Source organism: Chlorocebus sabaeus, chromosome 19 (assembly GCF_047675955.1).
Source record: "Chlorocebus sabaeus isolate Y175 chromosome 19, mChlSab1.0.hap1, whole genome shotgun sequence".
In the NCBI taxonomy this organism is placed as follows: domain Eukaryota; kingdom Metazoa; phylum Chordata; class Mammalia; order Primates; family Cercopithecidae; genus Chlorocebus; species Chlorocebus sabaeus.
In genome coordinates this window covers 27,250,630-27,278,587 of record NC_132922.1, presented here as the reverse complement: position 1 = coordinate 27,278,587, position 27,958 = coordinate 27,250,630, and the positions used below count along the sequence as shown (strand labels likewise).

The 27,958-nt window shown below is 52.0% G+C and overlaps 1 protein-coding gene across 9 annotated transcripts; it reads left to right on the top strand.

Moving 5' to 3' along the window:
• Positions 1–378: 378 nt before the first annotated feature.
• LOC103223059 (glutathione hydrolase 5 proenzyme) lies at positions 379–27,364 on the top strand. Of its 9 annotated transcripts, none has more exons than XM_037995419.2 (12): positions 380–1,065; positions 12,892–13,022; positions 13,302–13,397; positions 13,886–14,081; positions 14,710–14,867; positions 15,390–15,536; positions 19,769–19,905; positions 20,271–20,461; positions 20,868–20,974; positions 21,106–21,275; positions 21,416–21,526; positions 26,905–27,364. In XM_037995419.2, exons 1-12 carry the CDS (start codon positions 887–889, stop codon positions 27,049–27,051), a joined length of 1,770 nt encoding a protein of 589 aa, XP_037851347.1. In that variant the 5' UTR covers positions 380–886; the 3' UTR covers positions 27,052–27,364. The 9 variants fall into 9 exon arrangements, with proteins under 9 accessions (XP_037851355.2, XP_037851347.1, XP_037851349.1 ...); XM_007975183.3 differs by having other exon boundaries at positions 381–1,065; positions 21,109–21,275; XM_073006924.1 differs by lacking the exon at positions 380–1,065 and adding an exon at positions 10,994–11,013.
• The last annotated feature ends 594 nt before the right edge of the window (positions 27,365–27,958 follow it).

Below are 27,958 nucleotides of genomic sequence, written 5' to 3'. Positions count from 1 at the left end.
ATGGGACCCAGGCCAGGCTGCAGAAGTGTAAGGACTTGAACCCAAGTTTTAAGTGACACCACTTTGTGTCCCCCTCCCTCTGTCTCTGTTTAGCGCCACCTCGATGCTGCCTGTGCTGGGCCATGCAGAGCGGGTTAGGTGATAGAGATGGGAGCTGGGGAGTGGGGCTCCACTCTGGGAGGGGGCAGCCTTGCTGGATCCAGGGGAGATGGTTGAGCAGCCCCAGCTCTGCTTTCCCAGAGCTGCCGGGAACCCCGGGAATGGTGCGGAAATTCCTGGGAGTCCTGCCCCCACCTGCGACCACAGTGCAGCAGGCACCAAGTTCTCCTGCACATTGGGACAGTGTGACCCTGGGCTCTGGCGGGTGGCAGGCAGGGGCCTTTGGACCTACCGGCAGTGAGGGAGTTAACACAGCAGCTGGCTCCTCTAGGCAAGGAAAACTCCCCTCAGATGCTTTGCTGCCTGGCCTCCTGCCAGGAACAAGCAGGAGCTGAAAACTAGAAGTTGAGGCGTGAGTTTGGCCACTCTGTAGTGTGCATTTAGGGAGGGCAGCAGCACGTCACAGCCGCCAGCCGCAAGCCATCCGTCCATTCACTCATCTGTCCATCTGGCAGCCCGCTGTTCAGACCTATCTGTCTGTCCACCCATCTGTAAGCCTGTCTCTGTCCCATTGTCTATCTGACCATCTTTCTCTTACTGTCCTCTTCGTCCAGCAATCTGGCCTGTCTGTTGATCCATCTTCGTGTCTGTCTGTGGCCCCACCTGTTTGTCCATCTGTCCAATTATCTGTGAGTCTATCTGTGCATCTTCTTGTCCATCCATCTGCCCACCCATCTGTCCCTGTGTCTACTCACCGGCCTCCCCTCTCCTCCTGGGCTGCAGAGCCATGGCCCGGGGCTGTGGGGCCACTGTCGGCCTAGCCCTGCTGGGGCTGGGGCTGGGGCTGGCGCTGGCTGTCATTGTGCTGGCTGTGGTCCTCTCTCGCCACCAAGCCCCCTGCGGCCCCCAGGCCTTTGCCCACGCTGCTGTTGCTGCCGACTCCAAGGTTTGCTCGGATATTGGACGGTGAGTGAGAGGTGGCAGGGAGCTGGGTGGCCCTTGGCAGCCAGCCCCTCCTGGAGAAGGTGCGTGTGTGTGAGTGTGTGTATGGGTGTGTGGGGAGTGTGTGTGAGTGTGTGATTGCATGCGTGTGTGTTTGAGAGTGTGAGTGTGTGTGATTGTGGGTATGTGTGAGTATGTGTGAGTGTGAGTGTGTGTGTGAGTGTGTGTATGTACGTGCACTGGCCCAGGAAGCAGAAGCCGTGTGTGTGTGGGCTTCAGTGCCTGCAGGGCTTGGGCACAAGGAGGCAGCCTCAGGGCCCTTGCACAGAACAGGTGGCAGGGTGTGCCCATGAGGCAGATGGTGATTTAGGGACAGTGGTGGTGTGTGAGTCCACACCTGGCTCCAGGATTCAGGAGGCCCATTTGCATATCCCAGGTGGGAACCGGTCTGGCCCCGCCTGACCCTGCTGGCCAGTGCAGGCCCCTTCAGTGAGGCCAATTCTCCAAGGCTGGGGTCTTCTCCCAGGGTCATAGGTGAAGGGCTTCAGAGGCTCCCTGTGTGGGTACTGACCTGCTGGGGTACACAAAATGCTGCCACAGCCAGTCTGCCCCAGCTCCCAGCTGGGGGCTGCATCTCAGGTCTCTCAGTCCTGGTGAGCCTGGTGACTCACACCTCACATCCTCTCTCCGAGTCAGGGCCTGGGTCTGGTGAGCTGAGTGACTGATACTTGGTGTCCGGGATGAGGGTGTGGTGGAGAGGGGCCGCGGCGGGTGTTTCCTGACCCTCTTCCAGGAAACCCAGCCCAAGGGAGGCCTCCGCTGCTGCCGCTACAGAGAGGACACATACAGGATGCCCCTTCCTGCCCCCTGCCTGCCATTGGGCCCACAAAAGCCGGGGCAAGCCTCCCCTCCCTGCCAGCCACCTGGTCTGCTTCACAGAAGTTCTGTCTTGCACTCCATTGGGAGGATCCCAGTGGTTTGAAAACTAAAGCAAGGGAGGCGTGGCTGTTCTCTCTCTTTTGTTCATGTATTCACCTTTTGAGTCATTCCTTCCTCCCTCCATTCCCCCATCTGTCCATCCTTCCCTGCCCTGATTACCCATGCCACATCCCCAGCTCCTCCTGACCTGATCTTTTGGTTTCTCTTCAGGGATTTTTGTCTCCTCCCACAGGGCTGAGAATGGCAGCTCAGGGACAAGTGGGGACTGGGGACTCTTGGTCTCCCGGGTGGCTCCCAGGGGATTCAAGGGATTGATGCCAGCTGCCACCCCAGGCTGTGCCCCTCCTCTGCTCAGGAGGACATACGGTGGCACCCACTTAAACTCAAAGTTGCACAGATGCAAATGAGACTGGAGTCTCAGGCACCAGAGACCACCGTGGGCACGTGGCCTTTGGGAGTGGGGACCTGCTGCCACAGATCTCTGAGTGGAGTCTGGACCTACTGGGTCTCTCCGAGTGACTGTCTGGGGGTCTCCATAGTGTGCCCTGCTGTGCGCGTGAGGGTCAGTGGTTGGATAGGGGTCTCTGCTCTAATGCTCCCTCCGCCGGCACTCCCTCAAACTCCCTTGGTGAAGAGAGAGGATGTGGTTTGCCCCAGTGTTTTATCGAACAACTCTCTCCACTTCCTGTTTTCAGAAGCTGGGAGTGGAAGAGAGCCTGGGGCTGGCCCCAGCTGCTGCTGCGGAACAGGGATCACTGGACGCTGGGACCCTGGCCGGGCTGGCTGGGAGCCTCAGGAAGAGGCCTGCTGCAGCGTCATCCTGGCCAAGATCCCTCCCTGCAGGGGCCCCGGCCACGCTGCCGCAGGGTCTGCTGGGGCCACCAGAAGCCCATGCTCCTGCCTCCATCTCTCCCCTGCGTGCTCACCTCTCACCAGCAGGCCCTCCCAGAGTCCAGTCTCTTCTGCTCTTTTTTTTTGTTTGTTTGTTTGAGACGGTGCCTCGCTCTGTCACCAGGCTGGAGTGCAGCGGCGCGATTTCAGCTCACTGCAACCTCCACTTCCTCGGTTCAAATGATTCTCCTGCCTCAGCCTCCTGAGTAGCTGGGGCTACAGGCGCCAGCCACCATGCCCAGTTAATTTTTGTATTTTTGGTAGAGACAGGGTTTCACCATGTTGGCCAGAATGGTCTCAATCTCTTGACCTCATGATTTGCCCACCTTGGCCTCCCAAACTGCTGGGATTACAACAGTGAGCCACGGTGCCCGGCCCAGTCTCCTACTCTTTCGGCAGGTTTTATTCTTGGGATTCTGCTACAGCCAGCACCCCTGGGTGTGAGTTCCTAAGGCTTATGTGAGTGTGGACCCAGCACCATGCCTAGTAGACATACAAAAGAAGCATGGTGACATCTCCAGCAAAATGACTGGAGATCCTTGTCAAAAAGGTGATTTTTGGCTGAGCGTGGTGGCTTCACACCTGTAATCCCAGCACTTTGGGAGGCCGAGGCGGGTAGATCACTTGACGTCAGGAGTTGGAGACCAGCCTGGGCAACATGGTGAAACCCCGTCTCTACTGAAAATACAAAACTTAGCCGGGCATGGTAGCAGGTGCCTATAATCCCAGCCACTCGGGAGGCTGAGGCAGGAGAATCACTTGAACCCGGAAGGTAAAGGTTGCAGTAAGCCAAGATTGCACCACTGCACTCCAACCTGGGTGACAGAGCAAGATTTGGTCCCAAAAAACAGACAGAAAAGTTTATATTTTTGTTCTAATGGTTATCTTAATCTCTTCATTCTATAATTATATGTTTTACATAATTATAATCACTATATAAGATATACTACCCCTAGTACTTTGTTTTTTGGATATTCTGTTTGCTCCTGATGGTTAATTTATGTGCCAACTTGCCTTAGCTATGATGCCCCATTGTTTGGTCAAATACTTGTCAATATCTTGCTGGGAGGTTATTTCATGGATGTGGTTAACATTGACAGGCAGTTGACTTTAAGTAAAACAGAATACTCACCATAATATGGGTGGGCCACCTCCAATCAGTTGAAGGCCTTAAGAACAAAAACTGAGGTTTCCCAGAGAAGCAGGAATTCTGCTTCAAGACTATAACACATAAATCCTGCCTGAGTTTCTGGCCTGCTGACTGCTCTACAGATTTTAGCTTCCAGACTTCGAGATCAACTCTTATCTGAATTTATAGCCTGTGGGCATGCCCTACAGATTTTAAACTTGCTGGTCCCCACAGTCGTGTGAGCCAATTCCTAAATAAATCTCTCTCTGTCTATGTATAACCTATTGGTTTAGTTTCTCTAAAAAACTTTTACATCCAGTTTCCTGGATGTTAAGTAATACTGAACCTAGCTAGTAACTTCTTCTTCTTTTTTTTTTTTTTTGAGACGGAGTTTCGCTCTCGTTGCCCAGGCTGGAGTGCAGTGGTGCGATCTCGGCTCACCACAACCTCCGCCTCCTGGGTTCAAGCGATTCTCCTGCCTTAGCCTCCCAAGTAGCTGGGATTACAGGCATGTGCCACCACACCTGGCTAATTTTGTATTTTTGGTAGAGACAGGGTTTCTCCATGTGGGTCAGGTTGGTCTCAAACTCCCAAACTCATGTGATCTGCCTGCCTTGGCCTCCCAAAGTGCTGGGATTACAGGCATAAGCCACTGCACCCGTCTCCTAGTAATTTCTTCTTTTCTGCGATGTGTGTCTTATCTCTAATAATACTTTTCTTCTTGAAGTCTACTTCTTTAAAAATAGTTATGCTGAGCATGGTGGCTAACGCCTGTAATTTCGGCACTTTGGGAGGTCAAGGTGGGTGGATCGCCAAAGCCCAGGAGTTCAAGACCAGCCTGGGCAACATGGTGAGACTCTGCCTCTACAAAAATACAAAAATTAGCTGGGTGTGGCTAATGTAATTCTAACTTGGCACACTTGTAGTCCCAGCTACTTGGGAGGTTGAGGGGGGAGAATCACATGAGCCTAGAAGGGAGAGATTGCTGTGAGCCAAGATCACGTCACTGCACTCCAGCCTGGGAGACAGAGTGAGGCTCTATCTAAAAAAAAAAAAAAAAAAAAAAAGTTATACAACTTTCTGGGTTAGTGCATGTATGATACGTTTTTCATTATTTTCCACCTTTCTGTATCCTTATATAAAAGCCATTGGTTGGGTTTTACTTTATTTCCAATTACTTTAATTTTTATTGATTGTCCTTTTAAATGTAACTGATGATTTATTTGGGTTGAAAGCTACCACCAGTTTGCTTTCCATGACTGTTCTGTTTCTTCTTATCTCCTCTCACATCTTGTTTTGCATTTATTATTTTTATTATTCAATTTCCTGCTTCTCTATTAGTTTCGTAACTGTGCAGTCTTGGAGTTATTTTAAAAGATGACAGCAGATTATTTTAGAGCTTACAACATGCATCCTTCACTTACCAAAGTCTAACATGAGCTAGTACCTTTATTTGTTGATTTGTTTTTTCTTGAGATAGAGGGAGTCTCGCTCTGCTGTCCAGGCTGGAGTGCAGTGGAGCAATCTTGGTTCACTGCAACCTCCGCCTCTTGGGTTCAAGCAATTCTCCTGCCTCGGTCTCCTGAGTAGCTGGGACCACAGGCATGCACCACTATGCCCAGCTAACTTTTGTTTTTTTCTAGTAGAGACAGTGTTTCACCATGTTGACCAGGCTGGCCTTGAACTCCTGACCTTAAGAGATCTGCCTGCCTCGGCGTCCTAAAGTGTTGGGATTACAGGCATGAGCCACCGCACCCAGCCTATGAGTTAGTACTTCTATCCTCTTCCTAGTCAGTACAAGAACCTTGGAACAGGAATAAAATTTACCCCCAATGACTTATATGTTAATACTTTTCTGTATTTTAAATATGTGTGTCTGTGTGTATGTGCATAGATGTATCTGTGTGTGTTTTGTGTTTTTATTCTTATTTATGTTGAGAGTGTAGAGGTTTGTAAAGGTAAACAGAATTGTATAATGAAGCCCCATGTATCCATTCAATTTCAACAACAATCTTATGGCCAAGCTAATTTCATGTAGACTCTTTCCTGCTTCCCTCTACCCCATATTATTTCAGTGCAAATCCAGATATATAACTTTACCCATACATATTTCAATATGTTTTATTTTAAACCCCACAAGATATCATTTTTTATACTACTGTAATTTTATACCAATAACATTCATTTAGATTTACCCACACATTTACCTCTTCTGTTACTCTTTTTTTTTTTTTGAGACAGAGTCTCGCTCTGTCACCCAGGCTGGCGCAATCTCGGCTCACTGCAAGCTCCGCCTCCCAGGTTCACGCCATTCTCCTGCCTCAGCCTCCCGAGTAGCTGGGACTACAGGTGCCCGCCACCATGCCCAGCTAATTTTTTTGTATTTTTCAGTAGAGACAGGTTTCACTGTGTTAGCCAGGATGGTCTCAATCTCCTAATCTCGTGATACACCCGCCTCGGCCTCCCAAAATGCTGGGATTACAGGCATGAGCCACTGTGCCTGGCCACCCTTTGTTTTTATTTATAAAAATAACTTTGGGAAAAAATATCTTTAGGCACATGGTCAAGGATCTCCTGAGGGCTGTGACATGGGCAAAATATACATATGTATTCCAAATACACACACACACACACACACACACACACACACATATTCCACTTTCACTCTTTTGTTTTTTTGAGACCAAGTCTCACTCTGTTACCCAGGCTGGAGTGCAGTGGTGTGATCTCAGCTCACTGCAACTTCTGCCTCCCAGGTTCAAGTGATTCTCCTGTCTCAGTCTCCTGAGTAGCTGGGATTCCAGGCGTGAGCCATCAAGCCTGGCTAATTTTTGTACTTTTTTTTTTTTTTTTTTTTGAGATGGAGTCTCACTCTGTCGCCCAGGCTGGAGTGCAGTAGCACAATCTTCACTCACTGCAACCTCCACTTCCCTGGTTCAAGCAGTTCCCCTGCCTCAGCCTCCCGAGTAGCTGCGATTACAACAGGTGCATGACACCATGCCCTGCTAATTTTTTTATATGTATAGTAGAGACAGAGTTTCACCATGTTGGCCAGACTGGTCTTGAACTCCTGACCTCAGGCAATTCACCTGCCTTGACCTCCCAAAGTGTAGAGATTACAGGCGTGAGTCACTGCACCCGGCCTTTTTTTTGTTTGTTTTTTTGAGACAGACTCTCACTCTGTCCCCCAGACTGGAGTGCAGTGGCGAGATCTCAGCTCCCTGCAATCTCCACCTGCAGGGTTCAAACGACTCTTGTGCCTCAGCTTTGCAAGTAGCTGGGATTACAGGTACCCACCACCACACCTGTCTAATTTTTGTATTTTTGGCAGAGATGGGGTTTTACCGTGTTGGCCAGGCTGGTCTCGAACTCCTGACCTCAGGTGATCCACTTGCCTCGGCCTTCCAAAGTGCTGGGATGACAGGCATGAGCCACCGTGGCTGGCCATTTTCACTTTTGAAGGATATTGTTAGTAGGCGTAGAATTCTAGGTTGGCAGATATTTTCTTTCCTCAGTTTGGAAACATGGTTCCCTTGTATCTGATTTATCTTGTTTTTATTGGGAAGCCAATTCTCAATCTAATTTTGCTCATTTGAAGGCAATGTCTTTTTATGTTGTTTTGTTTTTGAGATGGAGTCTCACTCTGTCGCCCAAGCTGGAGTGCAGCTGTGCGATCTCAGCTCACTGCAAGCTCTGCCTCCTGGGTTCAAGCAATTCTCTGCCTCAGCCTCCAATGTAGCTGGGATTACAGGTGTCCACTACCACACCCAGCTAATTTTTGTATTTTTAGTAGAGATGGATTTTTGCTGTATTGGCCAGGCTGGTCTTGAACTCCTCATTTCAGGTGATCCACCTGCCTCAGCCTCCCAAATGCTGGGATTACAGGCGTGAGCCGCCCCCTCACCCTGGCCAGAAGGCAGTATCTTTTTTTCCTCTGGCTGCTTTAAAAAGCTTGCCTTTGCTTTGAGCAGTTTTACACTGATGCATTTAGGTGGCCCTTCATTCCATGGCTTGATTCTTTTTTGTCCATTTTAGAAAATTCTCAGTTTTATCTCTTCAAGTAGTATGTCTTCCCCATCTTCTCTGTACTCTCCTTATGAGACTCCAATTTCACATGACTTATACCTTGTTAAAGTATCCCCCATGTCTCTTAATCCATTTCCTGTATGTTTTATCTATTTTTCTCCTTGTACTTCATTTTGTATATTTTGTATCAAACTGTCTCCCAATTAACCGGGAGTGGTGGCAGGTGCCTGTAATCCCAGCTACTCAGAAGGCCAAGGTGGGAGAATTGCTTGAACCCGGGGAGCGGAGGTTGCAGTGAGCAGAGATCATGCCAAATCATGCCATTGCACTCCAACTTGGGTGACAGAGTGAGACTCTGTCTCAAAAATAAATAAATAAATAAAAATAAAAACCCTATCTCCCAGTTCACAATTTTTTTTTTTTTTTTGCATGTTTGTGTCTGCTGTTCAAATTGAGTTCCTAATTCCATTTTCTTTTCTTTTCTTTTCTTTTTTTTTTTTTTTTTTGAGACTCAGTCTCTATCTGCTGCCCAGGCTGGAGTGCAGTGGTGAGATCTCAACTCACTGTAGCCTCCACCTCCCGGGTTCAAGTGATTCTCATGCCTCAGCCTCCTGAATAACGGGGATTACCACCATGCTGAGCTCATTTTTATATTTTTAGTAGAGGTGGTGCTTCGCCATGTTAGCCAGGCTAGTCTTGAACTCCTGGCCTCGTGTGATTCTCCTGCCTCTGCCTCCCAAAGTGCTGGGATTATAGGCCTAAGCCACCACTCCCAGCCTCCATTTTTAATAGTTGCTAGTTTTTTGATAAAATTCTTGTTTCTTTATATCCTTGAATATAGATATAAAGTATGTATTTTAAAGTACATGGTCTGAGAGTTTCATAATCTGGAGATCCTATGGGCCTTTTTAAAAGTTGTCTGTGCTTTCTCTTGAGCTTTGTTCCTGCTGTCTTATTTCCTTGTTTGCTTGGTTGTTTTTAATTTAGCACCGGAGGGTGTGTATAAAAATTGTTAGAGGCTGGGTGCAGTGGCTCATGCTTGTAATCCCAGCACTTTGGGAGGCCGAGGTGGGCAGATCTTGAGGTCAGGAGTTCGAGACCAGCCTGGCCAACACAGTGAAACCCTGTCTCTACTAAAAAGACAAAAATTAGCTGAGCGTGGTGGCGGGTGGCTGTAATCCCAGCTACTTGGAAGGCTGAAACAGGAGAATCGCTTGAACCCAGGAGGTGGAGGTTGCAGTGAGCTGAGATCGAGGCACTGCACTCCAGCCTGGGCAACAGAGTGAAATGCTGTCTCAAATAAATAAATAAAATAAAATAAAATAATTTGAGGCCTAGGAGTCTGAAATTCTGCGATGTCCTTCACGCAGTTTGTGTGACTGAGATGATCTGAAGCTGGATCCAGTGCTCTTGAGGGCTGCTCTATTTCTGGTTGACTGTCACTCCTGGAGTGAGAAACCTGCACCCCACGTGTGGGGCATTATGGCATTGCCTCCCTCAGCCACGTGAATAGGTCAACAGCACTGCTCTAGACCAGGTGTGGTGGCTCACGCCTACAGTCCCAGCTACTCGGGAGACTGAGGCAGGAGGATTGCTTCAGGCCAGGAATTTGAGACCAGCCTGAGCAATATATTAGGTTGGTACAAAGGTAATTGCAGTTTTTACCATTAAAAGTAATGGTGACCCTGTCTCAGCAAAATAAAAAGCCAAAAAAAAAAAGACAGAGAAAAAAGAAAAAAAAAATTACTGATCTATTTCTCAGCCTCCTCTTCAGGATTGGCCGTCGCCTTGAGGGGAATGCTGGCCTTGCCTGTCTCTAGCCCTGTACTTCTCTGCCTCCTATGCCATTAAGCATGTTTTCTATTTGCTAGGCTTTTCTAGTTCTCTGCGGGAATTGTGGTCTAAATTACAATCTCCCATTACCAGGAAGTCTGACTTACATTTAACATTTTTTTTTTTTTTTTTTTTTTTTTTGAGACGGAGTCTCACTCTGTCGCCCAGGCTGGAGTGCAGTGGCGTGATCTTGGCTCACTGCAAGCTCCGCCTCCCGGGTTCATGCCATTCTCCTGCCTCAGCCTCCTGAGTAGCTGGGACTACAGGCGCCCGCCACTACGTCTGGCTAATTTTTTGTATTTTTAGTAGAGACACGGTTTCACCATGTTAGCCAGGATGGTCTCAATCTCCTGACCTTGTGATCTGCCTGCCTCGGCCTCCCAAAGTGCTGGGATTACAGGCGTGAGCCATCGTGCCCAGCCTTAGCAGATTTTTTTTTTTAATGTAAGGGAGCAAGGCTGACGCTGGGGCCTGGGTAGGGGGCCATTGCAATAACCCAGGTGAGGGAGGTTGGTGGCTTGGACCAATGTGGTGGAGATGGAGGTAGAACCTCCAACCTGAGTCGCTGGTGGGTTGGATGTGGGGAAGGAAGAAAGTGACCAATCCAGGATGGCTCCAGGGTGTAGGCGCTGAGCAAAAGGGGGAGTGGTTGTGTCCATTTCTAAGACAATGAGGACTAGGAGATGAGCCATTTCACGGGGAGGGTTGGAAGGAAAATCAAAAGTACAGTTTAGGTCATGGTATGTTTGAAATGTTTCTTAGACATCCAGAGCAGGTATCTTGTGCATAGCTGGGTATAAGTGTCTGGAGTGTAGGGACAGGACTGGCTGGAGATAAAGTTGGGGAGTTACCAGCACACAGGTTGCATCTCATGCCATGAGCCTAGATGGAGTCACCCAGGGAGAAGAGATAGGTGCACAAGGACCACAGACCAAGCTGGGGCACCCAACATCAGGAGTCGAGGGAGGTGGGAGGAAAATCAAAGCCTGGCAGCGTAGGGGAGGTGGGTGCAGGGTCCCGGGCTGTTCCCTCTTGGGGCTTAGGTTTCCCCATCTGTAACCATTTTCCCCATCCTGCCCAGGAAACCAAGACAACTGACAAGGCTGGAAGCAGACAGGTTGGGGAAGCAAGGGTGCACTCCATTTAGTTAGGAGGTGAGGCCTTTGTCTGCGATGGGAATTTAAAGTGTTTTTCCCTCCAGTTTGTCATTTGGCTTTGTTTATGGTGTTTTATTCTTATTAAAATTAGTGCTTATGCCTGACTTGTTTATTTCATCTTCTGGCTTTGCGCTCTCTTTCCCATTCCAAGATTACATGTGTCCCTGTGGCGCCCATGTGTGCCACGTTGGGCCCAGGGAGGGCCATGTGGCTCAGGAGCTGGGGAGGGTTTGTGTCCAGATGGAACCGCCACGTCAGGCCACAGACACCTTAGCCGAAGGAGGGTGCAAGGGCCAGAGGTCCTATGGGTGGGTGCAGGGACCCAGGTCCACTCCCTCTTTGGGCCTTGGTTTCCCCATCTGCAACTGGGATTTAAATGCTGGCTTCTGACCGGGCGCGGTGGCTCATGCCTGTAATCCCGGCACTTTGGGAGGCTGAGGTGGGCAGATCACCTGATGTCGGGAGTTCGAGACCAGCTTGACCAACATGGAGAAACCCTGCCTCTACTAAAAATACAAAATTAGCCGGGCATGGTGGCACATGCCTGTAATCCCAGCTACTCGGGAGGCTGAGGCAGGAGAATCACTTGAACCTGGGAGGCGGAGGTTGTGGTGAGCTGAAATCGTGCCATTGCCCTATAGCCTGGGCAACAAGAGCGAAACTCCGTCCAAAAAAAAGAAAAAGTTGGCTTCTTGAGGTTCTGGGGAGCATTCCTGGGTGTAAGGGAAGAGGTTGTCCTCAGTGAGCTGTGCAGGCCTGTGCCCCAGGGACAGGGTCACAGTGTAGGCCAGGCTGACCAGCCCCTCAGCACTGAAGGGCCCACCTCTTGCTGCCCATGACAGATGGGGAGGGGTAGGCCAGAGCATGCATTTATTTTCTTTCTTTCTTTCTCTCTCTCTTTCTTTCTTTTTTTTCTTCCTTTCTTTTCTTTTTTTCTTTCTTTTCTTTCATCTTTTTCTTTCTTTCTTTTCTTTCTTTCTCTTTCTTTCCTTCCTTCCTTCCTTCCTTCCTTGTCTCTCTCTCTCTCTCTCTCTCTCTCTCTCTCTCTCTTTCTCTCTCTTTCTGAGACACTCTTGCTCTGTTGCCAGGCTGGAGTACAATGGCGCGATTTTGGCTCACTATAACCTCTGCCTGCCAGGTTCAAGCGATTCTCCTGCCTCAGCCTCCTGTGTAGCTGGGATTACAGGTGCCCACCATCACATTCAGCTAAGTTTTGTATTTTTAGTAGAGACAGGGTTTCACCATGTTGGCCAGGTTGGTCTCGAACTCCTGACCTCAAGTGATCCACCTGCTTTGGCCTCCCAAAGTGCTGGGATTACAGGCGTGAGCCACCATGCTTGGCCTAGGCCAGAGCATTTCCATAGGCTCAGGGCCCCAGGAGAAGTTGTGGGGCCTGTCAGCTCAAGCCCCATGCCCTGGTGGTGGGAAGGATCCTGCGGTCACCTGCCAAAGACCAGCTTTGAAGTAGTTGTGGCCAGAGTGTCCCCAGTGAGATGGGGAGTGGAGTCCCATGGTGGGCTCCCAGGGCCATTGTGAGGGACTGAGAGGTGGCCTAGGCCGGGTTCTGCCTATGGCATATGAGCTGGTGCTGCTGGGAGTAATGGCAACAGAAGCACTTTGCAAACTGAGAAGCACCTTGTATATGGCAAAGGTCAGTGTAAATGGCATCACACTTTGCAGCTGTAGAATGTTGTGGACTGTGAGCAGCTGGATTTGATGGGGAAGCCTGGTTGTGTTCTGTGACCTAATCTGGGATTTGGTGGCAGCAGATGGGCCACCTCTGTCACCATTCTCCAATGAGTGCCAGCTGAGCAAGCCTAGTGGGGAGGCAGGGGGAGGGGAGCCCCACCGCCGACTCTGTGCCGTGTCCCCTAGAGCCATCCTCCAGCAGCAGGGCTCACCAGTGGACGCCACCATCGCGGCTCTGGTCTGCACCAGCGTCGTCAACCCTCAGAGCATGGGCCTGGGCGGAGGGGTCATCTTCACCATCTACAATGTGACAACAGGTGGGCCCACATGTGACCTGCCATGGGGAAGATGGGCTTGTCCACACCACAGAGGAACCCCTTCTCCAGCCAGTCCCATCCACTCAAGACCACTTCTGGGTGCTCTTGGGCCCCCTGCCCTGCCCCCTTCACCTCAGCTGTGCAAAGCCCTTGTGTCAGCTCCTGTCCCCCTGTTAGCCCAGAGTCCACCTCATAATGCAGAGATGGAAACTGAGGCCTGGAGCAGGCCAGGGGCTGTCTGCAGGGTCCATGACCACTCACCTGCCTGCCCTACTCCAGGGAAGGTGGAGGTCATCAATGCCCGGGAGACAGTGCCAGCCCGCCACGCCCCGAGCCTGCTGGACCGGTGTGCACAGGCTCTGCCGCTGGGTAGAGGTGAGGCCCCACGGGGGTCCCCCACTCCCACCCCCCAGGCCACTAGGACTGACCACAACACCCCCCAAAGGATCAGTACCTCACGGACAGGCTGTGACTCCCTGGCACTGGGGGACAGGGAGCCTGTGGGGAACCCCCAACCCCAACCTGCAGAGATTGAGGGATTGGGAAGGTCCCCCTTGGGAACGGGCGATCTGAGGTGATCCCGCGAGAGGGGCCAGGCTGGACAAAGGCCTGGAAGGTTGAGTGGAGATGGGTTGGTGGGACAGGGTGGGGCTCCTGGGGCCAGTTTGTGCAGGGCCCCTTGGGCCTGGCCATAGATTTTGTGGGGAGCCACAGGTGGTCTGAGCAGGGAGGGACATGGTCGGGTGTGGGCTCCAGAAAGCTCACTCTGGCTGCTGTAGCTGGGGGGCCACACGTAGGGGTGATGGCAAACCCCTGGGAAGGCCTGGAAGCCACAGGTTTGAGAGCTGGGATGTGCCATGCAGGGGCCCAGTGGATCGGGGTGCCTGGGGAGCTCCGTGGCTATGCCGAGGCCCACCGCCGCCATGGCCGCCTGCCCTGGGCGCAGCTGTTCCAGCCCACCATCGCCCTACTCCGAGGGGGGCACGTGGTGGCCCCCGTCCTCAGCCAGTTCCTGCACAACGGCTTCCTGCGGCCTTCCTTGCAGGCATCAACCCTGCGGTGAGCCCCACATGGTGGCCCTGGGCTCCTGGGTTCAAGGCCACATCCTGTCTGGGCCCAGTCCACACCCCAGCTCTGCCTCAGTCCCTCCTACACTGGAGGATTGACCCTCGGGGTGCTGGGGACCTTAAGGCCCGGACAGAGAGCACTTTCCTGTCTCAGTTCATGGCCTTCCGGTCCCCTGTGGCAGAGCCTAACTCAGGTGAGGCTGGGGGGAGTTTGTCGCCCAAGTGCTAGGACTCCACGGTGTGGATTTGGGCTCTGCCACCCGCCCTGGCCCCGGCCTCCTCCCTCTCTCTGGCATGGCAGGAGGGCTTCAGCTGCCACTCTCACCCGCCCCACCCAGCCCACTGGCAGCCCCTCCCAGGAGTGAGATGACAGGCCCTAGCTGGACCCAGGCCCCACTGGGAAATCTGCCCTCCCTGGACCAGGGCCATGAGTGGGGTGGGTGGTGTCAGTCCCACCGCCTCCTAGGGAATCTGTACCCTGGTGTCCACCCTAGCGCCTCGGGACCCTGGGTCAGGGCACCCCCACTGTAGGGTCCTGAGGACTCCACCCACGAGAGCCCCGGAAGAATGTGGCTGCCTCTAGGACCTGCCCCACCCTGAGGCTCCCCCCCATTCCCCAGCCAGCTCTTCTTCAACGGGACAGAACCCCTGAGGCCTCAGGACCCACTCCCATGGCCTGCGCTGGCCACCACCCTGGAGACCGTGGCCACAGAGGGTGCGGAGGTCTTCTACACGGGGAGGCTGGGCCAGATGCTGGTGGAGGACATTGCCAAGGAAGGTCAGCCTCCCTGAGGTCCCATACCCTGTCCCTGCTGGAGGAAGAGCCAAGTTCTAGGCACTGGGGTTGAGGGCAGGCTCCTTCCCAGAACCTAAGGGTGTGCTGGAGGTGCCTGGGACCCCGAGAGGCCATGCACCTAGCTCTGCCAGCCCAAGGACCCCTGTGGTCCAGGACCTCAGAGAGCAGAGCCTGTGGGTTAGAGCCAGCAGAGGAGTGTTACTGATGGTCACAACAGGCCTGGGTAGCCGAGCTGACCATTCTCACAGGCTCTCAAAGGCCAGCTCCCTCTCCCATCTTCCCCTTCACCTCCCCAGCCTCCCTGCCTCTGGTCTCTGTCCACCCCTCCATGCCTGGCCCCAAGGGGCCGGTCCTGAGGCTACCGCCTACAGACCAACCATCACCCTCTGTGTCCACAAGGCTAGAGCATGAGTGGGATCCCATTGTGTGACCTGACACCAGTGGCTATTCCTCCCTGCCTCAGTTTCCCCATCTGTTCATGGAGCCCTCCCCATCTCACCCCAGGGAGCCAGCTGACGCTGCAGGACCTGGCCAAGTTCCAGCCCGAGGTAGTGGACGCCCTGGAGGTGCCCCTGGGGGACTATACCCTGTACTCACCACCGCCACCTGCAGGGGGTGCCATTCTCAGCTTCATCCTCAATGTGCTAAGAGGTAAAGCCCCTGCCCAGAGCCCTGGCCCCCCACACCCGGGAACTCAGACTCCAAGCCCAGCCAAGGCCCAGCTCAGCCTCCTCCTCCATAAACCGGGTTCACAGATGCACAATGTGAAGACTGAGCTGTGTAAACCAGTGATGATGGTGGGTTTTAGAGTTGACCTCCAGCTCCACCCATACCTGAGGCTTTGCTGAACGGCGTGACATCATTTGTCCAGAGTCCTCCTCCCGCTAGGTGACCAGTCCCAGACACAGAAGCAGGTGGGCTGTGTGGGTGGTGAGCTGCCCGTCAGGGACATGCACCTGGGGGAGCGAAACCAGCCCAGCCCAAGGCAGCCTGCAGGGGGTTCTGGCAGTGCCAAGGCCTGGGGCTGTCTGCACTGGCTTAATATTAGTGTCCTGTGTCTGCCATTACAAATCACCACAAGCTTGGTGGCTTAAAATAATAGCACTGTGTCCTCTCACAGTTCTGGAAGCCAGAAGCCCGATATCTAGGTGTCCACAGGGCTGCATTCCCTTGGGGGCTCCAGGGCAGAGTCTGTTCTTTGCCTTGTTGACCTAAATAAAAAACAAAACAAGGCTGTTGTTTCTTTGAACAACATTCAGAGAAAATGATGTTTATTCCAGAGTAGGCATCGCAGTGGGAATACCCACGCTACGGTAAACTGTGTGTGTGTTCAGGGAGATGAAGGAAGACAAAAGTTCTCAAAAAGAAAATGAGGAAGAGTATATAACTTTTTTGCTTATTATCAATGATAATTTATTGTATATTTTATTTTTTTCATTGCATTGTTATTATTATTATTGAGATGGTGTCTTGCTCTGTCGCCTAGGCTAGAGCACAGTGGCACAATCTCGGTTCACTGCAAGCTCTACTTCCTGGGTTCAAGCAGTTCTCCTGACTCAGCCTCCCAAGTAGCTGGGATTACAGGCATGGGCCACCACATGCCGCTGATTTTTATCTTTTCTTTTTTTCCTTTTTTTTTTTTTTTTTTTGAGACAGTCTTGATCTGTCGCCCAGACTAGAGTGCAATGGCGTGATCTCAGCTCATTGCAACCTCTGCCTCTCAGGTACAAGCGATTCTCCTGCCTCAGCCTCCCAAGTAGCTGGGATTACAGGTGCTTGCCATCACACCCGGTTAATTTTTGTATTTTTGGTTGAGATAATTTTGCCATGTTGATCGGGCTAGTCTTAAACTCCTGATGTCAGGTGATCTGCCCACCTCGGCCTCCCAAAGTGCTAGGATTACAGGCTTGAGCCACCATGCCCAGATGATTTTTTTCTTTTTAGTAGAGACGGGGTTTCACCATGTTGGCCTGGCTGGTCTTGAACTCTTGACCTTAACTGACCCACTTGTCTCAGCCTCCCAAAGTGCTGGGATTTCAGACGTGAGCCACCTCTGCCTGGCTATTTTATTTTTATTTCATTAGTTTTGGGGGAACACATGGTGTTCAGCTGCATGGAAAAGTTATTTAGTGGATGACTTCTTTTTTTGAGATGGAATCTCACTCTGTGGCCCAGGCTGGAGAGTGGTGGCATGATCTTAGCTCACTGCAACCTCTGCCTCCCAGATTCAAGCAATTCTCCAATCTCAGCCTCCTGAGTAGCTGGGATTATAGGTGTACACCACCAAGCCTGGCTAATTTTTGTATTTTTTTTTCCTTTCTTTCTTTTCTTTTTTTTTTTTTTTTTTTTTTGTAGAAATAGGGTTTCACCATGTTGGCCAGGCTGGTCTCGAACTCCTGACTTCAAGTGACCTGCCTGCCTCAGCCTCCCAAAGTGCTGGGATTACAGGCATGAGCCACTGCACCTGTCCTTTAGTGGTGATTTCTGAGACCTTGGTGCACCCATTACCCAAGCAGTACACACTGTACCTAGTGTGTAGTCTTTTATCCCTCATCCGCCTCCCACCCTTGCCCTTGAGTTCCCATGGTCCATTATAGCATTATCCCCCCGAGACAGAGTCTCGCTCTGTCACCAAAGTTGGGGTGCAATGGTGCATCTCGGTTCACTACAACCTCCGCCACCTGAATTCAAGCAATTTTCCTGCCTCAGCCTCCCAAGTAGCTGGGATTACAGGCGCCTGCCACCACATCTAATTTTTTTTTTTTTTTTTTTTGTATTATTAGTAAAGATGGGGTTTCACCATGTTGGCCAGGCTGGTCTTGAACTCCTGACCTCAGGTGATCCGCCTGCCTTGTCCTCCCAAAGTGCTAGGATTATAAGTGTGAGCCACCATGCTGGGCCCCATTATATCATTCCGTTTTTTTGGAGATGGAGTTTCACTCTTGTCACCCAGGCTGGAGTGCAACGGTGCGATCTCAGCTCACTGCAACCTCCACCTCCCAGTTCAAGCGATTCTCCTGCCTCAGCCTCCCGAGTAGCTAGGACTACCCGTGTGTGCCACCATGCCCAGCTAATTTTTGTATTATTAGTAGAGACAGGGTTTCATCATGTTAGCCAGACTGGTCTCGAACTCCTGAACTCAGGTGATTCACCCGCCTTGGCCTCCCAAAGTGCTAGGATTATAGGCATAAACTACCGTGCCTGGCCCAGTATATTGTTTTTATTCCTTTGCGTCCTCATAGCTTAGCTTTGGTATATAACTGTTTTGGGCCTGGCTTGGTAGCTCATGCCTGTAATCCCAGCACTTTGGGAGACCAAGGCGGGCAGATCACAAGGTCAGGAGATTGAGACCATCCTGGCTAGCACAATGAAACCCTGTCTCTACTAAAAATACAAAAAATTAGCCAGGCATGGTGGTGGGCGCCTGTAGTCCCAGCTGCTTGGGAGGCTGAGGCAGGAGAATGGTGTGAACCCAGGAGATGGAGCTTGCAGTGAGCCGAGATCATGCCACTGCTCTCCAGCCTGGGGGACAGAGTGAGACTCCGTCTCAAACAAACAAACAAACAAACAATCAAAGAAAAAAACGTTTTGAAATGATCATCTTTGGTTACTGGGATGCATGGAAAAGTGATAAGGGTGGCAGTAGTCTGAGGCTGGACAGGCCACTCCTGGGCAGATGTCTTTGCAGAAGTATTTTTTGTGTAAGGTTGTGATGGCCTTTGTGTAAGGTTGTGAGTTGTTTGTTTTTTGAGGCAGGGTGTTGCTCTATCACCCAGGCTGGAGTGCAGTGGCACTGTCAAGGCTCATTGCAGCCTCAACCTCACCTCAATCCTGTCACCTCAGCCTTCCAAAGTGCTGGGATTACAGGTGTGAACCACCGCACGTGGCCGCAGCTCTATTTTGACAATTTTCACCGCCTCTTACCACTTCCGGTGGCTGCCAGCGTTCCTTGGCTTGTGGCTGCCTCACTCCAGTCTCTGTCTCCATGGTCACACTGGTTTCTCCTCTGCTCTGTGTGTCCTCTCCTCTGTGTGTCTGTCTTACAAGTACACTGTGATCACATTCAGGGCACTTCTAGATAATCCAGGATCATCTCCTCCTCTCAAAATCTTTTACACACTTTAGGCTGGGTGTGGTGGCTCATGCCAGTAATCCCAGCACTTTGGGAGGCTAAGGCGGGTGGATCACTTGAGGTCAGGAGTTGGAGACCAGACTGGCTAACACAGTGAAGCCCTATCTCTACTAAAAATACAAAAATTAGCCAGGCATGGTGGCGTGCGCCTGCAGTCCTAGCTACTCAGAAGACTGAGGCGAAAGAATCACTTGAACCCAGGAGGTGGAGATTGCAGTAAGCTGAGATCGCGCCACACACTCCAGCCTGGGTGACAGAGGAAGACTCCTCCAAAACACACAAAAAAGGCGGGGCATGATGGCTCATGCCTGTAATCCCAGCACTTTGGGAGGCCAAGGCAGACAGATCACTTGAGGCCAGGAGTTTGAGACCAGCCTGAACAACATGGCGAAACCCTGTCTCTACTAAAAATACAAAAAAAGAAAAAATTAGCTGGGCGTGGTGGCGAATGCATGTAGTATCAGTTACTCAGGAGACTGAGGCACAAGAATCCCTTGAACCTGGGAGATGGAGGTTGCAGTGAGCTGAGACTGCACCATTGCACTCCCGCCTGGGCGACAGAGTGAGACTCTGTCTCAAAAAAAATCGTTAACATACTTTTCCACTTAAGGTATTAGTCACTCTTGTGCTGTATAAGGTAGTATCCACAGGTTTTGGGAATTAGGATGTGGGTGAATCCTTCTGCAGAGGGGGGGCAACATTCAACCCTTTACATAGGGTGACCCCAACCTGTGCCCCGACCTCTCTCCAGGGTTCAACTTCTCAGCAGAGTCTGTGGCCAGGCCTGAGGGGAGGGTGAACATGTACCACCACCTTGTGGAGACGCTCAAGTTTGCCAGGGGGCAGAGGTGGAGGCTGGGGGACCCTCGCAGCCACCCGAAGCTCCAGGTGAGGTTGCTAAGGTTGCTGGGCTGGGGGGTTATCCTCCTCCCTGGCTCAGGACTTAGCATGAAAGGAGGGTCAGGCCCGGCACGGGGAGGTTGGAGGGAGATGTATGTGGTTCTAGGCCAGGGCAGGACTGAAAGGGATCCCGGGGTGGCAAGTACAGGGGTCAGGTGCAGGAGTGGCACCATATCTCAAAGGACCTGGAGGGTGGGCAGAGTCTAGACCTAGCCTGGGCTTGAGGGAGGCCTGGCCACAAGGTAGAGGACAGATTGGAGGTGGCCCCCATGGGGGCTGAGCTTGTCCTGCCCTTGGTTCTGTGGATCCCGCTTGGCCCCTCACTGACCCTGCCACCTGCCCACCCACCCCAGAATGCCTCCCAGGACCTGCTGGGGGAGACCCTGGCCCAGCTCATCCGCCAACAGATCGATGGCCGGGGGGACCACCAGCTCAGCCACTACAGCTTGGCCGAGGCCTGGGGCCACGGGACAGGCACATCCCACGTGTCTGTGCTGGGGGAGGATGGCAGCGCCGTGGCTGCCACCAGCACCATCAACACACCGTGCGTGGGGCCTGGGGGAAGGCTGGTGGCCTCACTCCTCCTCTCCTAGACCTGCACTCCCCCAGCCCCATGTCCCCTCACTTGTCCCCATGGGGCAGGACCTTGCTTTTGCCCTTTGTCTCCTCCCCTATTTCAAAAGAGGCCCCCACCCCTGACATCTCTGGCTGGAAAGGCTGCTGCTGGGGTGGCCCCAAGCCAAGACTTACCTGGGAATGGCGGCCTCACTCAGAAGGGTGCTCTGATATGGGGGCACAGGTGGGTCTTTGGGGACCCCTCCTGGGTGATGCCAGGGAGAGAACAGTGGCTCCAGCATGCTTCGGGGCAGCTGTAAAGTGAGGGGGTCCTGCAAGGTGGGCAGGGCAGGCGGTGTCTGGTGGGAGCCCAGGCTCTGCCTCCACGGCTGCAGCTTTGGAGCGATGGTGTATTCACCACGGACAGGCATCATCCTCAACAACGAGCTTCTGGACTTATGCGAGCGATGCCCCCGGGGTTCCGGCACTACCCGCTCACCTGGTGAGAACAAGGCTTCCCACCCGGGCTCCACAAGGGCCCCCCACCAGGGAAGAGGAGGGAGGGGGCTGGGCTGGGGCTGCATGCTGACCCCTGGATGGGTCACTGCACTCGCTAAGCCGCTGTTTGCTCAGCAGTGAATGGAGACAGGGTGGGTGGAGCTCCCGGAAGGTGCTGGCCCCCAGTTCCAGGCGAGCGGTCCCCGTCCTCCATGGTGCCCTCCATCCTGATCAGCAAAGCCCAGGGGTCGAAGCTAGTGATTGGCGGGGCTGGTGGGGAGCTCATCATCTCTGCCGTGGCCCAGGTGAGTCTGGGGGGGCTCTGGGCTCCAGTGTCTCCTCTCTGGGCAGCATACTGTCTGACTCTCCCTGGAGTGGGGATGTGAGGGCTGAAGTAGGGTAGTGGGTACCCCCTTTCTCCCTGTATCCCTCATCTCTCCCCCAGGCCATCATGAACAAGCTGTGGCTTGGCTTTGACCTGAGAGCGGCCATTGCAGCCCCCATCCTGCATGTCAACAGTAAGGGCCATGTGGAGTACGAGCCCAGCTTCAGCCAGGTGAGGCTGAGGTCTGAGCTGGATGCCTAGGGCAGAGCCCACTCCCCAAGTCCATGCTGCTCAAAGCCACCTGAGAGGAACTCAGTCACTGAGATTCTTAGGCCAGGTACACTTCAGCTTTGGGGGGCCATAGGAGTTGGGGACCTCGATGGGTGAGGCTGTCAGTGACCTCCAGGCCAGTTCCGTGGCCTCCAAGACAGACAGTAGGGTGTTGTCTACACTGCTCCCAGGCTGAGGATCTCAGCACCTTGGTCTCTCTGGTCTGTTGTTGATGCCATTTTTCAGAAGTGAGTTTTCCTGGCTGGGGCCTCTCAGACTCTCCCTCATGGTGACTATTTCCTTGTGTGATTTGTAACTTATATTTGTGACTTTATTTGTAACTTATATTTGTGACTTTATTTGTAAAAGAGGTTGTTTTTCCTGTGGCAGTCTATAAAGTGATTTTCTTCTGGGGCATTGGTGGTAATTTTTACTACAGGTGTGTGCCACCACACCTGGATAGTTTTTATTTTTTTGTTTTTCGTAGAGACAGGGTCTCTCGCCATGTTGCCTAGGCTGGTCTTGAACTCCTGAGCTCAAGCAATCTTCCCACCTTGGCCTCCCAAAATGCTGGAATTATAGGCATGAGCCACCATGCCTGGCCTACAAACATTTTTTTGATTCCCCACAAAAGCCCAGGGTGCAGCTCCAGGGGCTGAATTCTCCTGGCTGACTCCTCCTCCATCCATAGACAGAGACTCGGCTTCCTTGGAGAATCTTTGGGTTGATGGATGCCCTTTGTTATGACCTATTTAAAAGATTGATAGGGCCGGGCACTGTGGTCATGCCTGTAATCCCAGCACTTTGGGAGGCGGAGGCAGGTGGATAACCTGAGGTGAGGACTTCCAGGCCAGCCTGGCCAACATGGTGAAACCCCGTCTCTAGTAAAAATACAAAAATTAGCCAGGCATGGTGGCGCACACCTGTAATCCCAGCTACTCAGGAGGCTGAGGCAGGAGAATCGCTTGAACCTGGGAGGTGGAGGCTGCAGTGAGCTGAGATCGTGCCATTGCACGATTTTTGTTGCCTGGGCAACAAAAGCAAAATTCTGTCACAAAAAAAAAAAAAATATATTGATATCTTTTCAAGGCTCCAAACTTGGTTCCTGAGGTCAGTTCAGTTCAGCTAACTGAGGTTCAAGGTCCTCAAAGCTGCCTCTCCTGTTATGAGATTTCTTCGGTCTCAAGTCCACCTTCCAAGCCCTTAGAACCTGAGAACCATGGACTGGGACCTTAGTGTAGGAACAGAGTGTAGTCCCCAACAGTCTTAGTCTTCACACCTTGAGACTAAGGACCTCAGCCTGTTAGGCTCAAATTCTTGGAGTTTGCAGGCCTCCCTCCCCATGTAGGGTCCTTCGCATGACAAGAAGACCCTCTCAGGGCTCTCAGGTTCCAGGGATCTTAGATATGGAGGATTTCAAGATCCAGGGCACATGCTTTGGAGCCCTCCTCCCTTAACTCTTTATTTATTTATTTATTTATTTTTAGGCAGTCTCACTCTGTCACTCAGGCTGGAGTGCAGTGGCACAATCTTGCCTCACCGCAACCTCCGCTTCCCAGGTTCAAGCAATTCTCCTGCCTCAGCCTCTGAGTAGCTGGGACTACAGGCGTGCAAACCAAGCCTGGCTAATTTTTGTATTTTTAGTAAAGACGGGGTTTCCTCCTGTTGGCCAGGCTGGTCTCGAACTCCCAATCTCAAGTGATCTGCCCACCTTGGCCTCCCAAAATGCTGGGCTTACAGGCATGAGCCACTGTGCCTGGCCCTCCCTTGACTCTTGACTGAAGGACCTTTGTCCTCGTGAACATCAATTCTCAGGACCTTTCACTCTGAGGACCTGAAATGCTGAGAATTTGGGAGATGACAGTCTGGGGACTGGGATTAATGGAATCCAGTGGCCCACGAACCTAAGGTTTTCAGTTCCCTTGGGGAGTTGGAATGTCAGCTATTCAGGTCTAGGGCTTTCCATGGAGTAAATCCTAAACTCTGGGTTGGAGACTTCAAGCCTCCAAGGACCTTCACAGCTAAGGCCCAGGGACTAGGGTGAGGAGAGTCTTTGATCCTCAGGGTCTTGGAGTTTGGCCAGTGGACTCTGAGGAATGGAGTCTCTGAGCACTCTAAGTCCAACTTTGGCTTCAGCAGTGAGGATCTTGGCCTTCAAGTCTAAGGACAGTGGGCAATTCTACGAATTGTCAGGCACAGGGAACTTACAGCCAAATGTGCAGGGCTCCAAAGACCTCATTTGCCCTGTCAGCAGCTCAGGCCATGTGGCATCACCTGATGCACCTAGATGTCTCCGGAATCTCAGGCCCTGCGGGGTAAGGTTCTCGGGCCATTAGTCTTTCTTTTTTTTTTTTCTTTTTTTGGCTTGTTATTGTTGTTGAGACACAGTTTCACTCTGTCACCCAGGCTGGAGTGCAGTGGCACAATCTCAGCTCATTGCAACCTCCACCTCCTGGGTTCAAGTGATTCTCCTGCCTCAGCCTCCCGAGTAGCTGGGATTACAGGCCCACACCACCGTGCCCAGCTGATTTTTGTTTTATTAGTGGAGATGGGGTTTTACCATGTTGGCCAGGCTGGTCTGGAACTCCTGACCTCAGATATCCGCCTGCCTCGGCCTCCCAAATTGCTGGGATTACAGGTGTGAGTGACTGCGCCCAGCCAAGTTCTCAGGTCATTAGTCTTAAATGGTATCTGGAAACACGGGGCCCTCGTAGCACAGGTCCCTGTACTCTAGAACTTCTGCCCCTTTACAGACTGGTAGTTCGTGAGGACCATAGCCCCCGGGCAAGGTACTTGGCATCTTAGGAACAAGCACAAGGCTAGGGGCTACTTTGGTCTCTGACTTCCTTGAAGTCCACAAATTCAGGGTCTTGAGTCTGAGCCTGTAGGCCCCCATGCCCTGAGTGTCTCACACTGTGGGACTGTGTGTGCCTTTAGCTTAGGGATCTAATTTCCTTGGATTCATGGGTATTCACGTCCTTATCCTAGCTGAATTCTCCACCAACAGACACCAGTAGGGCCCTAAAGTTGTGGGTTCCTGGGTGTCTAAGGTCTTGACATCGTGTGTTGAGATCGTAGGTCTTTTTTGAAAACTTTTTGAGGCAAGGTCTTGTAACCGCGGATTCATCAAGACAGGGGAATTACAATAGAGAAAGAGTAATTCAGGCAGAGCCTGCTGGGTGGGAGACCGGAGTTTTATTATTACTCAAATCAGTCTACCTGAACATTCGGGGAGTACAGTTTTTTCGTGTTTGTTTTGTTTTGTTTTGTTTTTGAGACAGAGTCTCGCTCTGTCGCCCAGGCTGGAGTGCAGTGGCGTGATCTGTAACCTCTGCCTCCCAGATTCAAGCAATTCTCATGTCTCAGCCTCCCAAGTAGCTGGGATTTCAGGTGTGTGCCACCACGCCAGGCTAATTTATGTATTTTTAGTAGAAACAGGGTTTCTCCATGTTGGCCAGGCTGGTCTCGAACTCCTGACCTCAGGTGATCTGCCCACCTCGGCCTCCCAAAGTGCTGGGATTACAGGCATGACCACCACACCTGGCTAGGGTGCAGTGTTTTTAAGGACAGCTTGGTGGGTTGGGGGAAGCCAGTGAGCCAGGAGTGCTGACTGGTCAGGGATGAAATCACAGGGAGTTGGCTGGGCCCGGTGGCTCACGCCTGTAATCCCCGCACTCTGGGAGGCTGAGGTGGGTGGGTCACCTGAGGTCCAAGGTCGGGAGACCAGCCTGGCCAGCATGGCGAAAACCTGTCTCTACTAAAAATACAAAAATTAGCTGGGCGTAGTGGCAGGTGTCTGTAATCCCAGCTACTGGGGAGGCTGAGGCAAGAGAATCACTTGAATCTGGAAGGGGAAGTTGCAGTGAGCCACGATCGTGCCATTGCATGCCAGCATGGGTGACAGAGCAGGACTCCATCTCAAAAACAGACACACACACACACAAACCGGGAAATCGTAGAATCATAGGGAGTTGAAACTGTCTTCTTGAGCTGAGTCAGTTCCTGGGTGGGGGCCACAAGATCAGATGAGCCAGTTAATCCATCTGGATGGTGCCAGCTGATCCATCAAGTGCAGGGTCTGCAAAATATCTCCAACACTGATCTTAGGAGCAGTTTAGGGAGGGTCAGAATCTTTAGACTTCAGCTGCATGACTCCTAAACCGTAATTTCTAATCTTGTGGCTAATGTGAGTCCTATGAAGGCAATCTAGTGCCCAGACAAGAAAGAGGTCTGCTTTGCGAAAGGGCTGTTACTGTCTTTGTTTTAAACTATATACTAAGTTTCTCTCAAAGTTAGTTCAGCCTACACCCAGGAATGAACAAGGACAACTGGGAGGTTAGAAGCAAGATGGAGTTGATTAGGTTAGATCCCTCACTGTCTCAGTCATAATTTTGCAAAGGCGGTTTCAGTCTTGCTCTTTTGCCCAGGCTGGAGTGCAGTGTCACGATCAAGGCTCACTGCAGCCTCAAACTCCTGGCCTCAAGGGATCCTCCTGCTTCAGCCTCCTGAGTAGCTCGGACTACAGGCACATGGCCACCACATCCGACTAATTTTTTCTTTTTTCTTTTCTTTTATTTTTTAATAAAGACGTGATCTTGCTATGTTGCCCAGGCTGGTCTTGAACTCCTGAGCTCAAAAGATCCTCCTGCCTCAGCCTCCAAAAGTGCTGGGATTACAGGTGTGAGCCACTGGGCCCAGCCCAATTTTTGATTTTCTTGTAGAGACGGTGTCTTGCTTTGTTGTTGCCCTGGCTGTTCCCAAACTCCTGGCCTCAAGTGATCCTCCCACCTTGGCTCCCAAGTGGCTAACACTGTAGGTATGTGCCACCATGCCTGGCTTTTTTTTTTTTTTTTTTTTTTTTTTTTTTTGAGAAACAGGATCTTTCTGTATTGCCCAGGCTGATCTCAAACTCCTGGCCTCAAGTGATCCTCCTTCCTCAGCCTCCCAAAGTGTTGGGATTACAGGTGTGAGCCACTGTGCCTAGCCTCAGTGTCTAAATCTTGAGAAGCCATGTCCTTCATCGAAGGCCCCCTGAACTCAGATTTGCACTTCAAGGCCCTGGTGTCCTTGGATCCAGAACAGACATGAACTTGCATCTGGAGGTCTTCAAGCCTGGGTGGTGTCCTTCGTACATAGTCCCTGGAGGCTGACCTTGTTCTCTACGGGCCTTTGGATCTCTTTCATGCTCCCATCAGGTCCTCCCCTCTTCCTGTGTCTTCAGGCCCTCTTCCTTTCAGTCTTGCCTTTTGATCATTTTTCTCATTTCTTACAGAGGTCCCTCCCTTCGGGAGATGGGCTGAACTGCCCTCCCCTGTGAACCTGCTTTCTCTCCTCTCCAGGAGGTACAGAGGGGACTCCAAGACCGTGGCCAGAACCAGACCCAGAGGTCCTTCTTCTTGAACGTGGTCCAGGCCGTGTCCCAGGAGGGGGCCTGTGTGTATGCCGTCTCGGACCTGAGGAAGGGTGGGGAGGCCGCAGGCTACTAAGACACTGCTCTGCCCAGAGCTGAAGTCCGGCCCCACCATGGGTCCTATGTCCAGGCTGGACATGGCTGGGGGACCAAGTACTCCGGCAGGATCTGGACCCCTGGCAGGGGAGTCCAGCTGAGAGTGGAAGAGGTGGCAGGGACCAGCTGGGCAGATGGGAGGCTGAGCCCCGTCCCTGACCCCCTTTCCCAGAGCCCCTGGTGGCCCTGAACTGGCCCCTCTATCCCTCCGCAGGCCTCTTGCCTGGGGCCACTTTCCCACCCACTCAACCTGTATATCCTCCAGTTCAAGATTAAAGAAGAGGCGGACTGTGGCCTGATTCCATGGTTCTACGTGGGGGAGGGGACCATCAGACAGTGCACAGAGGGGTGCCTGCACCAGGCTCCTATGGTTCTCCACACTGCACCACCATGGAGGTGGGGAAACTGATGCTCGAAGACCAGCCGAACCTCAGCCAGGCCACCCCTGGACAGAGACAAGTGCCACCTCTGCCTCCCCTACACCTCACCACTCTGGTGACCAGGACTCAGCAGCCTGACTGGCCCCAGTCCTGAGAGCTGGTTAACTGAAAAATCACACAATTCACAAATTTGGAAAAGATACTTTTTTCTTTCTTCTTTCCTTTCTTTTTTTCTTTCTTTTTTTTTTTTTTGAGATAGGGTCTTGCTCTGTCGTTCAGGCTGGAGTGCACTGGTGCAATCTCAGCTCACTGCGCCCCTTAACCTCCTGGGCTCAAGCCATCCTTCTGCCTCAGCCTCCCAAGTAGCTGGGACTACAGGTGTAACCTGGCCAATTTTTACATTTTTTTTTGTAGAGACAGGGTCTTGCTATGTTGCCCAGGCTGGTCTTGAACTCCTGGTCTCAAGCCATCCTCCCTCCTCAGCCTCCCAAAGTGCTGGGATTATAG